The 13,347-nt window shown below is 48.2% G+C and overlaps 2 protein-coding genes across 2 annotated transcripts in view; one reads left to right on the top strand and one right to left on the bottom strand.

Moving 5' to 3' along the window:
* Positions 1-10,921, bottom strand: part of LOC105493153 (TBC1 domain family member 2B) — an 82,775-nt gene extending 71,854 nt beyond the window's left edge. Inside the window, exon 1 of the mRNA XM_011760627.2 lies at positions 10,550-10,921. Within this exon, the coding sequence (XP_011758929.2) occupies positions 10,550-10,906 (357 nt within the window). The 5' untranslated portion in view covers positions 10,907-10,921. The remainder of the gene's footprint in view (positions 1-10,549) is intronic.
* Positions 10,922-11,077: 156 nt separating this feature from the next.
* Positions 11,078-13,347, top strand: part of LOC105493149 (SH2 domain containing 7) — a 28,816-nt gene continuing 26,546 nt past the window's right edge. The window contains exon 1 of the mRNA XM_024796388.2: positions 11,078-11,222. Coding sequence (XP_024652156.2) covers positions 11,200-11,222 — 23 coding nt within the window. The 5' untranslated portion in view covers positions 11,078-11,199. The remainder of the gene's footprint in view (positions 11,223-13,347) is intronic.

The raw sequence follows: 13,347 nt of genomic DNA, 5'->3' as shown, positions 1-13,347 counted from the left end.
GGACTCAAGTTTCCTCTCTGTATCATGCATGGGAAGGGGGCTGATCTCTGAGGGTCTCTCCAGTTCTAACTTTGGGATAATGACCCTTGAAAAAAAACAATGAACGCCTTCCTCCAGTTCACAGAGCCACCTATTGACAATGCCCTAACCACACCCAAAACACACAGAAGCTCCCTGAGGCCAGAGGCAAAGCTTGACTCCTGCTCAACAAAGTCTGTTTGGTGAATGGCCAGTTGGCTGCATCCATTTAGAAAGCTGGCCACCTTCTCTGCAAGCACAGCCTCTCCTGAACACCAGAGAGCTGGAGAGGAAAATGAATACTGGGCTTGCTGCCTAGAAACAATTCCTGTAATCCAAGATCAACATCTCTGATAACATTGGCCTGCCCACCTCCAGGCCACGGCCAGGCCTGCCATCTGACAGTCAGCGACACAAGTCCCAACCCAGAGGCAGTCTGCTCAAGGAAAGTCTGCTGGTACAGTAGCACTGGCCTAGGAAAGGGGCAGAAAGCAGCAGCACACAGGATCTCAGCTACCAAATCCCCACTTCTCACACTGGATTCCAGTTCTCCCAGGCAATCTCTGCAAAGGCTAAGAAAATGGCCAAGCATGCAAACTCATTAGAAGATGGTGATTCCCAGCTTACTGGGAACACATGTTGCTGATCAAAGAGGAATTAAGTCTTTGAGCAGCTACACAATCATACCAACATTTACTAACTCCCTTTCCCACCTTCTTCAGGGAGTTTTTCTTGATAATCAGTTACACAGAACTCTCCAATTCTGCAACGTTCACCACAATTATTACACAAATCACAGATTTCTGGCCCTGGGCCATATCCAGATTAGTATTTTACATATGGATGCCCCCTCCCCTTCATTTCCTATGGAGAAGTGCCAGACTTCTCAGAATCAAAAAACTTGCAGACATGTGATATTTATCTCCCAGTGCTGAATACTACAGACAAACATGGTCCTCTTCAATGTTTTTTTCAAAACTCTTACAATTCTTTGATTACATCAGATGCTAAGCTATTTTTAAAGTTAACACTAGTTTCTTAAATCAATGGAAAATTTTCATTGCTGTATTTGCAGCAAGAAGCATAGTGCTTAGAATATGACAAATGCTCAAAAATATTTGCTGAGTAAATGGACACTGCAAAAGTCCGTTTGACTATGAAATGAAAGCACACCACACACACACACACACACACACACACACACACACACACAGGATATGAGGGCTTAAAGCACGCATTTAGCCAACAAGCATCTAACAGGTGTTGCCATCCTCTAAGCATGAAAGGCACAGTAGTGAAATGCACTGACAAAATCTCTCAGGAGGTGATGCATTAGTAGGACACAATAGCAGACACTCAAAGTCTAGATCAGGGAGCAAAACCATCCTGAATCTCTAGCCGACTGAGGGCCTCCTGTGCTGACTGGTGAGCTACTGCCTGCTGGACAATCTCCAAAGCCACAGTCTCCCCAGGGATCCTCTCAGCGTCTTGCCCCTCACAAGGCCTCACATATCTGAGTGCTTAAGATGTTTACTGAACTGAGCACTCCAGGCAGAGTATTTCACAGAACACTAGTCAGAAGCCACTAACTAGTCACCACTATCCAGTTTACCATTTCCACATTGCATTCACTCTGTGAAAGCAAACAATACCCAGCTGAGGGCTGGCCTGATAGGATATGGGTACACCTGATCGAATGTCATTAAGACTCCACTACATAAATACCAGAACCAAAAATTGCTGATGAAAATGCCTCTCCCTCTCCCAATGTGACAGTCACTTCTACAACGACGCGGTCTTTTTCTTTCTTTAGAGGAAGGGGGTGTTACTGTTTGTATTTTGTTCTGACTGGAGGTGGGAAGTCTGCACCTCAGTGTATCAAAGGTAAAAGCAACCAAGCGAGGAGACTGGTTCACCCCCCTCAGACGTGAGGTGGGAGCTGGTACACCTCTACCCCGAACACATCTGAACCCTCCTTCCATTTCTCAAGAAATCGTCATCTCCACGGATTAAGGAAACTGGTAATGTGCATATGAGCAAAGCAAGTGCAGCAGGACAGAAGTCAATGCCAGGGGCCATTAGGAATGCTTCAGGAAAGGAAGTCCACCAGGGTGGGCCGGCCCTAGCCACACACACGCCTGCCAAAGCAAGCTTCACCCATCACAACACCCACCGCTCACAAACAATTAAGAAGCAACTGCTCAAGATAGGTTCAGCTTTGCATTTAGCTACTTTTAAATCTGTTTGCCAGTGCATTAAATACATCAACCCTTCGTACCCAAACACGATAATCCTCTTAGTTACATAAAAATACTAGGCATGACCAAACCATCAGTGCCACAGTCCAAATGTCTGTGTCCCCGCAAAATTCATGTGTTGAGACCCAGTCCCCAAGATGATAGTATTAAGAGGGAAATCTTGTGGGAAGTCATTTAAGTCATGAGGGCAGAGCCCTCTGGAATGAGATCTGGGTCCTTATGAAAGAGGCCAGAGTGGTAAAAGGAATTTGAGGAGAAAAATACATTTAGATGGATAGATACATACATACATATATACAAACACACATAGATGGAGTCCCCAGCGGGAACCTGCCTGTCCCCTTCTGCTATGAGGACACCACTAGAAGGCACTACCTCTAAAGCAGAGTGAGCCCTCACCAGACACCACATCTGCTGGTGCCTTCATTGTGGGCTTCCCAGCCTCCAGAACTATCAGAAATAAATTTCTGTTGTTTATAAGCTACCCTGTCTAGGTATTTTTTCACAGCAGCACAAACGGCCTAAAACAATCTTTCTGGGAGCTGAAGAAAAAAAAAAAAAAACCTATTTGTCAAACCCTGCTTAAAACTCTTCACTGACTCTAGCTCTTAAGACAAAGACAAAATCCTGCCCTGGCCACCTAAGGGCATCAGCTTATGCCATTTCCTCTCCACTCCCCCACCCCACCTCCAGTCAACACCAACTCATCCTCTGTGTCTCAGTTCAAATGTTGCTTCTTCAGGAAAGTCTTTCCTAGCCCTGCCCCACCCATAAACCAGATCAAGATCCTGAACTATACATGCATTGCATATATTTCCTTTCAAACTTCCTAGCACTGGTTGGTGTTTGTTATATTTTATTAACGTCTGCCCCCCGCCCCACCTACTGAAAGCTCCAGGAGGCCAGGGACTGTTTGTCTTGTCCAGTCGTACCCCCAGTGCCTAAGCACACACAGTGAGTGAATGAGTGGGAAGCTTCTGAGGCCTTCCTAGAACACAAGTCAGTCAACCACAGCCTGGGGTCATTTCCAGCCTCTGCCTATTTCTGTACAATCTACAAGGCAAGGACAGTTTTAACATTTTTATTTTGCTATTTTATTTTTTTGAAACAGGGTCTCCCTCTGTCACCCAGGCTGGGGTACAATGGAGCAAACACAACTCACTGCAATCTCTACCTCCTGGGATCAAGCAGTCCTCCTGCCTCAGCCTCCCAAGTAGCTGGGACTAAAGACATGTGCCATCATGCCTAGCTATTTGTTTTTTGTTTTGAGACAGAGTTTCGCTCTTGTTGCCCAGGCTGCAGAGCAATGGCGCCATCTCAGCTCACTGCAACCTCCATCTCCTGGGTTCAAGCAATTCTCCTGCCTCAGCCTCCCAAGCAGCTGGGATTACAGGCAACCGCCACCATACCCAGCTAATTTTGTATTTTTAGTAGAGACAGGGTTTCACCATGCTGATCAGGCTGGTCTTGAACTCCTGATCCACCCGCCTCGGCCTCCCAAAAGTGTTGGGATTACAGGCATGAGCCACCGCGTTCAGCCATACCTGGCTAGTTTTTTAATTTCTGTAGAGATAGGGTCTCACTTTGTTGCCCAGACTAGTCTTGAACTATTGGGCTCAAGTGATAATCCCATCTCGGCCTCCCAAAGTGCTGGGATTACAGGAGTGAGCCACTGTGCCCAGCTAACATTTTTAAATGGTTGAAAAAAATCAAAAGATTATTTTGTGAAATGTGAAAATTATATGAAATCCAAATTTCAGAGTCCATAACTAAAAGTTAAAACACAGCTATACTTCTATGGTTGTTTCTGTACTACAACAGCATAGTGACAGATATGGCAGAGTGTGCAAAACCTAAAATAGTATGTGGCCCTTTACATAAAAAGTTTGCCTCTGCTATAACAGTGTCCTCAGAGTCCTGACCATGGGCATGAAATACATGAGACCCGAAAATACGGAACTGACTGTAACCTCTCTCCTCTGGGGAAGGGTGAGTCATAACCCCCTTTTGGATTCCTGATGTCTGTTAGATTCAGTGGGCATTCACTGAATGGCTGCCACCTCCACGACATGAGTTCTGGCTGATCACTTCTAAAGGGTCAGGGCTCACACGAAAACCAGTGCTTACTGGGTGATCATGTTCTTTTCATTCATTCAACAAATGTCTACCTGGGCACCTTACCGTAGTCAGTTCAGGCTGTTATAACAAAAACACCACAGACTAAGTGGCTTAAACAACAGAAATTTACTCCTCAGTTCTGAAGGCTGGAATGTCCAAAATCAAGGTGCTGGTCAATTCAGTTCCTGGCGGGGGCCCTCTTCCTGGTTGGCAAAGGAATGCCTTTTTGCTGTATCCTCATAGGTGGAGAGGGAGATCATCTCTCCAGGGTCTCTTTTTATAAAGGCACTAATCCCATTCATGAAGGCTCCACCCTCATGACTTAATTACCTTCCAAAGGTCCCACCTCTAAATATTATCACATTGGGAGTTGGCACTTCAACATATGAATTTTTCAGGAACACAAACACTAGTCTACAGCATGTCTCCTTTGTGCCAGATACTGTTGCGGGAGTTGAAGATACACACAGTCCTTAGGGAGCTTACCCTCTGGTCAGCAGGAAATAGGATGGAGACTCCCCTGCAATGAGGACTGTGTGAGAGGCAGTGGGAGATGGAATGCCACTGTGATATCACAAGCACAATACTGGGCTTGCCTTGAAGGAACTTACGAATTCGAAAGCCATGAAAAGTTGAATCCCCATAACTTAAAGAGTTAAATAACGCTTCAAGACTGAGCAGATGCCCTAGGGCAGAACAGCTTAGAAGAACCATACAGCAAAGAAGGCTGGTTCACCACATCTATTTTGTACTAAACACACTGTGATTACCTAAGCCGACAAATGTTTGTCATTAAGAGAAATTTCAACACCAGGGAATGTGCGTTCCCACAAGAGTGGGTTAAGAATAGGGGTACCCAGCTATTCAGTTACGTGTGGCTCAGAAACCAATACACATGTCCATTTAGCACCAAGCACCTACAGAGGGAGGAATTCCTTTGCTGACGGTCTGATGACGCTCTCTTGCTCCAAAGACTGCAGAGATCTGGAAGATCAAGGCTGTTTAAGCTTCAACCTTGGTCAGTCACATGCTCTCCTTCCCCTAAGTGCCTCAGATTCCAGTAAAGCTCCGTGAGAGGCCTCCAGCACCCCTACACACAGAGAGACGCACACAGGAAGCATCAGCCTCTGCTAGACCCTTGCAGCAGTTTCCAGACATGTCCAGTAAAGGTACTAGGTATCCTGGTAAAGAACTGGGCAGTAAAATGTTCCCTTGTGATATTCACTATCCAAAAACGACAGATAACAAATGCAATAAAAGGAAAGACTACTACTACACCTTATCTGATCCACAACAAAGTCAAAAAAAAGCAGACTTGTCAGAACAGACAATACAATTAGATACTCCACATTTTAGACATTCACTGTTCCTGGAGCCTCTACTTTCAGAGAGGGGCTGAGTCTAGCTTCATGATATTGGCAAAATCACATCCCCTCTCTAGCCTCTATTACCTCATAAAGCACTAGATCAAATCCCTAAGTTTGGGAATAGAGGAGTTTACAAAGAAATTCCTATATCAGCTTTCATTAAGACTTACATAGAAAAACATTTTGAAAAAGTCCAACAAAACCACAGCTTCTCCAGAGAAGGCTGAAAGATGCTTTTAAATAAGAAAAACATATGATAACAGAATAAGAAAATTGCTAATTTTTCTTTACTTTTTAACCCTCTGTGATAAGAAATGGTATTTGTAAAATTATACACAACTAGCTGAAGTCTGAGCAGCGCTAAATCCTAACTTAAAATCCTTAGAAATCAGGGTGCTCTACAGCTGGGCAGCCCTGAAGTGAAACATTAAGGCTTAAGGGCATCAGTTCTTGCATATGAAAGACAAAAAGGAAGATAAATTGGTAATTTCCATACTTACCACCATAAAGATTTTACTCCTACAGCTCAAAAGAAATAACTGTACAATGAAATTTAACTTTCTTTTTTTTTTTTTTTTTTTTTTTTTTTTTTTTTTGAGATGGAGTCTGGCTCCGTCGCCCAAGCTGGAGTGCAGTGGCTGGATCTCAGCTCACTGCAAGCTCCACCTCCCGGGTTTGCGCCATTCTCCTGCCTCAGCCTCCCGAGTAGCTGGGACTACAGGTGCCCGCCACCTCGCCCGGCTGTTTTTTTGTATTTTTTAGTAGAAACGGGGTTTCACTGTGTTAGCCAGGATGGTCTCGATCTCCTGACCTCGTGATCCGCCCGTCTCGGCCTCCCAAAGTGCTGGGATTACAGGCTTGAGCCACCGCGCCCGGCGAAATTTAACTTTCTTAAAACACACCCCTGGCCGGGCGCAGTGGCTCACATCTGTAACCCCAGCACTTTGAGAGGCAGAGGCAGGTGGATCACAAGGTCAGAAGTTTAAGACCAGTCTGGCCAATATGGTGAAACCCCATCTCTACTAAAAATACAAAAATTAGCTGGGCGTGGTGGCGCGCGCCTATAGTCCCAGCTGCTCGGGAGGCTGAGGCAGGAGACTTGCTTGAACCCGGAGCCAGAGGTTGCAGTTAGCAGAGACTGCACCACTGCACTCCAGCCTGGGCAATGAAGCAAGACTCCGTCTAAAAAAAAAAGGGGGGGGCAGGGTTTTAGAGTAGGGGTGTTTGTTTGTTTTTTGAGATGGAGTCTCACTCTGTCACTCAGGCTGGAGTGCAGTGGTGTGATCTCGGCTCACTGCAACTTCCGCCTCCCGGGTTCATGCGATTCTCCTGCCTCAGCCTCACGAACGGCTGGGACTATAGGCGTGCGCCACTATGCCCAGCCAATTTTTGTATTTTTAGTAGAGACAGGGTTTTCACCATATTGGCCAGGCTGGTCTCAAACTCCTGACCTCAAGTGATCCGCCCGCCTCAGCCTCCCAAAGTGCTGGGATTACAGGCATGAGCCACCGCGCCCGGTCTTCTCCTCCCTTCTTCCAGAAAGCCTTGCCTGGTTTCCATTCCCATTGTTGTATATAGCTAACACTTGGTACTATCTTACTCTGTGACCAATTTAATTTTACATGTCAAAATACTCCTCCATTGTAAGTAACCCAAAGGAAAATGTATTTCCTTTCTTTAAAAAAAGAAATATTCTGAACCTACAAAAAGATGGATAGCATAACATGACAAACAATGACCCAGTCCAATAAAACACTGCAAAACAACAGGAGAAGCCCTGAGGCACCCATTCCCAATCACATCCTCCCTCTTCCCATCAGAGGCAACCACCACCTGGAAACCAGGGCTCATCAGCCCCATGAAGCTATTCCCCTCACAAAAGAGCATACATCCTTATGATCTGTAGTACTATTTCACGTGATCTTCCTAACCTTTCTATAAGTGGTATCATTCTGAACTTAACTTCAGTCTGTAACTTCAGTCTGTAACTTACTTCTTGTTCAATTTTATTGTTTGTGAGCGTAATCCACGTTGACACCTATAGCTCTAGTTCCTTTGTTTACTACTGCATAATATTCCATTATATGAATACACTACATATTTGGCCAAAAACATAGCTTGATATTTCATATGCCATGTAGTGCCTACTATTTTCCATACTACTACGGAAAATGTGCCAGCCATTTTCCGTAACATTCTCCAGAATCCTCACAGCCACCTAATGAGGAAGGTATGATACCCACTAGACCAAAGAGGAAACTGGAGCAGGGAAGTGGTGTAATTTGTCCAATATGTGTGAGCAGCAGACTCCTGCTTCAAGTTCAAGTCCATCCAAATTTAAAGCCACACTTCTGACAATGAATACGCCTTGTAACCCTGCTTATGTAGATTCAGATTATTATTTATTTATTTATTTACTTTTGAGACGGAGCCCGCTCTGTCACCCAGGCTGGAGTGCAGTGGTGCGATCTCTGCTCACTGCAAGCTCCGCCTCATGGGTTCACACCATTCTCCTGCCTCAGCCTCTCGAGTAGCTGTGACTACAGGCGCCCGCCACCACACCCGGCTAATTTTTTGTATATTTAATAGAGTTGGGGTGTCACTGTGTTAGCCAGGTCTTGATCTCCTGACCTTGTGATCCACCCACCTCGGCCTCCCAAAGTGCTGGGATTACAGGAGATTCAGATTATTTTAATGAAAAAAACCCGACAGAGGGCTCTACAGTCATCTGGGAAAAATGTGAAACATGATGCTCTAGTTTCTTTGACAAACATTCCACAGGAAATTAATACGACACAGGGACAGCCCGTACGTACACTGAGGAAGAGCCTCTGCCTTTGGCAAAGGTCTCCCACTAGGGTCATTCCCAAGATTATACAGGCACTCTCTAAGTAAGCCTGAGTAGGACTGCAACCCGAATTGGTTTTCTTTGGGGAAACAGGCTGTCTGCACACACTTACAGACAGGACAGGGGAGCCCAAGAGAACACGGGAATCAGATCCTGCTTAAGCTCGCAAAAGCTGAGTCAACAAAGCTCTAAGAACATCTCCAGGGAGCAGCTCCAGCTGTTAGCAGCTCTGGGGTCTGAGGAACAGTCATCAGCTCATAAGGCCAGGTGCTTGCCTACTCTGCTCTCCAGGTGGCCAACTTTGAGAGCGCTTTCATACATCCCAGCCCAACCCTGTCGTCCTGGAGAAAGCCCAACTTGGGAATACGTAAGAGAGTGAGGGTGGAGACTCATAGGAACCAGGCAGGGAGCAAAGCCTGGAGAAAGGATACCCAGCTCCAGGCCTGGGCCCAGATCCCTCCAGGTGCTCAAAGCAGGTAGGCTCCTAGGAGGTGACAGTCTAGTCCCCCAGGACTCTTAAGGACAGGGGAGGCCTTTCAGCACCAGGACTCCTGACTCTACTCTCCTGCCTCTACACTGTATCTCTCTCATTGTGTCTGTTCACTGGAGGATTAAGGGAGCCTCAAAGGAGCAAGTCATAACTGGCTGAAGCGACCCCCTCTCACCTCTCCTGGACAAAGCAAGGAGCAAGAAAACAGGCTCTGCCACCTACTTGTTGTCACCTTAGCTGGAGCATTCCTGTCCACTCTGGAGGGAAATGTAGTGGACTGTCTCTAAGGGCCCTGCCATCTCTGACTCTTTCTGTCTACAGTGCTGAATGCACTCTGGCTCACGCCTGGCATCCTAGCACTTTGGGAAGCTGGATGGGGAGAATGGTTTCAGCCCAGGAGTTCGAGACTAGCCTGGGCAACATAGTAAGACCCCGTTTCTTTAAAAAAAAAAAAAAATTAATTAGCCAGGCGTGGGGGCCTGCGCCTGTGGTCCCTGCTACTTGGGAGGCTGAGGTGGGAGGATCGCTTGAGCCCAGGCATAGAGGCTGCAATGAGCCGAGATTGCACCCCTGCACTCCAGCCTGGACAACAGAACGAGATCCTGTCTCAAAAAGAATAAACAAATAAATAAAGGCACTAACATTTACTGAGCAGTTTAGACTATAATTCATTTAATCCCAACACCCCATGAGGTAGATACTACTGCTATCCCAGTTTACAGAGGAGGCCGCTGCAGCACAGAGCGGTTCACTGAGGTACCAAGGTTATAGGCAGAGGTCTTCTTTCTTTTTTCATTTGAGACAGAGTCGCTCTGTCCCCCAGGCTGGAGTGCAGTGGCGCATCTCGGCTCACTGCAAGCTCCGCCTCCCGGGTTCACGCCATTCTCCCGCCTCAGTCGCCCAAGTAGCTGGGACTACAGGCGCCCGCCACCATGCCCGGCTAATTTTTTGTATTTTCAGTAGAGACGGGGTTTCACCGTGTTAGCCAGGATGGTCTCGATCTCCTGACCTCGTGATCCACCCGCCTCAGCCTCCCAAAGTGCTAGGATTACAGGCGTTAGCCACAGCGCCCCGCCGGCAGAGTTCTAAAGGAGGCCCCGAGGGTAGAAGCCTACGGTTACAGGCCTAGGAAGGCTGCACGGGACATCCACGGGATGGTGGGGGTCGGGAGACACCAGAGAGGGGCCCGAGGTTAGGCGCAGAGGGGATAATGGGTCAAGGTGTCTGAGGAAGGAGATGGGGCTGGGTAGCCCCAGCCAGACTGGCCGAAGCCCAGGTGGAGGGGTGAAGATAGGAACAAGGGCGGGATGTGGAGACGCAGGGAAAGGCAGGCCGACGTGGGCAGGGGCGAGGAGGCCTTGGAGGAAGGAGGGTGGATGGCGCAGGCCCGTGGTCGAGGCAGCGGGCGCCTGCGGAAGCGCAAGGGCGGCTTTGGGGCGCGCGGTCCCACCTTGAGCACCGTGACGGCTCCCGCGCTGTGCACCTGGAAGTGCGCGGGCGGCTCCGCGCCCAGCTCCGCCGCCTCGTCGGGGCCCTGGTAGCTGAAGCAGGCGTCCGCGATGTCCAGGTGGCCGAGGGGCAGCGCGTCCTGCGGACTCTTGAAATAGTAGAGGTAGCAGCGGCGCGCGTCGAACACGAACCAGCGGCTGCGGTAGCCGCGCAGGGGGCCTTTGCCCGACAGCTTCTGCAGATAGCCGCACAGCCGCGCTGGCTCCCGCGCGGGACCCGCCCCGGGCTCCGCGGCCGCCCCCTGAGCCGCGCCCTCGCCGCCACCGCCCTCCTCCGCCCGGGATCCAGCCCCCGGCATAGCTACCGCGCGCCAACGGTAGGAGCCCGAGCCCGAGCCCGCGCCCGCGCCCGCGCCCGCTCCCAGCGCCTTCGCGCCACCGCCGCTGCGCCCCCTACCCCTCCGCACCGCCCCATCGCTCCGCAAGGCCCGCGGGTGCGCAAAGCAGCCTGGGACTTGTAGTCCCGCCCCCGCCCGCCCGCCAGCCGTTGCCCCCGCAGTCCCCGGAGGCAGGGTCCTGCGTCCAGCATCCCTGCAAGTCAGTTGCCTTCGTGCTACCTGTGCTCCAAGTCCTCGCCCTGTGGGGTGAAGCAATGGTCTATTTCTTTACGGCAGTGTAAGTACATGGGAGTGTGCATCTCTCAAAACCCAACGGAGTGTCCACTTAAAACTGCATTTCACACTGTGTACCTTTTTCTAAAAACTTGATTTTTAAATCTCCCTCCTGCCAGAGTCTCAAGCTAATATTGTAAAAATGAGACAGCCTATTGCCTGGCGCTGAGTGGGTGCTCAGTAAATATTTGCAGAATTCATGAAAGCCAAAGCGTTTCCTGCCTCTCCAGACTTCAGTTCATTCATTGAATTCAACATATATTTATTGAGCGCCTTCTGAATGCCAGGTACAGTTCTGTATGCCAGGCCCTGGCGGATAGAGCAGTGAACAAACCAATCATTCTCCTGCCCTCGTGGAGATTATATTCTAGTAAGGCAAGGAGGTGATACACAAGAAAGCAGATAAAAGTAATGTGTGCTATGTTGTATAAATGCCGTGATGACATGTAAATATTATCACTTAAAATAGCACCTAGTATTTATCAGTGCTTTATAGATTATTTGAACACTCACAACCTGAGAAGGCAAATCTATTGCTTTGTAATAAAGCAAAGAGAAAGAATGAATAAGACTAAGTATTTGCTAGCAAAACAGGGTGACTATAGTCAAAAATAATATAATTGTACATTTAAAAATAACCAAAAGAGGATAATACAGGCACGGTGGTTCATGCCTGTAATCCCAGCAGTTTGGGAGGCCGAGGTGGGCGCATCACCTGAGGTTGGGAGTTTAAGACCAGTGTGACCAACATGAAGAAACCCCGTCCCTACTAAAAATACAAAATTAGCGGGGCATGGTGGCCCATGCCTGTAATCCCAGCTACTCGGCAGGCTGAGGCAGGAGAATCTCTTGAACCCAGGAGGCGGAGGTTACAGTGAGCCAATATCACACCATTGCACTCCAGCCTGGGCAACAAGAGCGAAACTCTGTCTAAAAAGAAAAAAAAAAGTATAATTGGATTGTTTGTAACACAAAGGATAAATGCTGAGGTGATGAATATGTTACTTACCCTGATGTGATTATTATGCCTTGCATGCCTGTGTTAAAATGTCTCATGTAATCCATAAACATAAACACCTACTATGTTCCCACAAGAATAAAAAATAAAATAAATAAAAAGCAAAGTGAGAGGATGAAGTGAGGGGGCAGGTAGCAGGCTGCTCCCCCAGGACAGGCAAGGAGGCTGGTCTGATCCTGTGACGTGGAACACAGACCCAGATGATGGGAGGGACAGGGGCAACCAGAAATGTGGGTGAAGCATTCCAGGGAGAGGGAATAGTGAATACAAGAGCTCACTTTATTCAAAGGAAAAAGGAAGTGTATAGCTACATTTGTGAAGGCCCAAACCAAATATTTCACCCTTATAGATTTGCATGTTTTATACAGACACACTGAAAGACCCAGGAGGAAAACTGACCTTTCTGAGCTAGACAGGGACACAAATTATACTGCCTGTTTAGAGCCACCCAGGGAGGAAGGGCAGGCTCTGGGTCCTCACCCAGCCCGCCGACTCTCTGCAGGCCCTACAGTGGCACCACACAAGTGTTCCTTTCCTGGGGCCCATCAGAGGTCTGGCTGGGGTGGCCACAGCAAGGGCGCTCCCACGTTAGCCCTCTCCACCTGTCTTTGAGCACAGTCAGCACAGTGTTAAGGACTGGACTCTGACTTCCCACTGACCGGATGTGTCTCCTAACTCTGCCACTTACCAGAGACGTGACCTTGGGCAAGTGATTTAACCTTTCTAGGCCTCAGTCTCTTCATTTATAAAATGGGGTTGATAAATACAAGTAGCTATCTCATGCTGTTGTTATTGGAAGGGTTATGTGAGAAATGCATATGAAAGTGCTTAGCATGGTGCCTCACACATAGTAAGTACTCAGCACGTATCAGCTGTTATTATTATCATCATACAGTTAACACCGATATCTTCCTCATGAGTCAGCAGATTCAGAGAGGAGGAATCCAACAGTCAGACCGGGCCCAGACAAGGGAGGCCAGAGACTGCGGTGCTGCAGGAATGGAGTGGGCTGCTCTCGGGAGTGAGGGGTCCAAGTTCAATTTGGGCTTCACCGTGTATGTAAAAGGGGCTGTGACTAATTGGCTTATGGGGTAGGCAGTCAGGGTGGGGT

The sequence above is a fragment of the Macaca nemestrina genome, chromosome 7 (assembly GCF_043159975.1).
Source record: "Macaca nemestrina isolate mMacNem1 chromosome 7, mMacNem.hap1, whole genome shotgun sequence".
Classification (NCBI taxonomy): Eukaryota; Metazoa; Chordata; class Mammalia; order Primates; family Cercopithecidae; genus Macaca; species Macaca nemestrina.
This window is presented reverse-complemented; position numbering and strand designations above follow the sequence as displayed.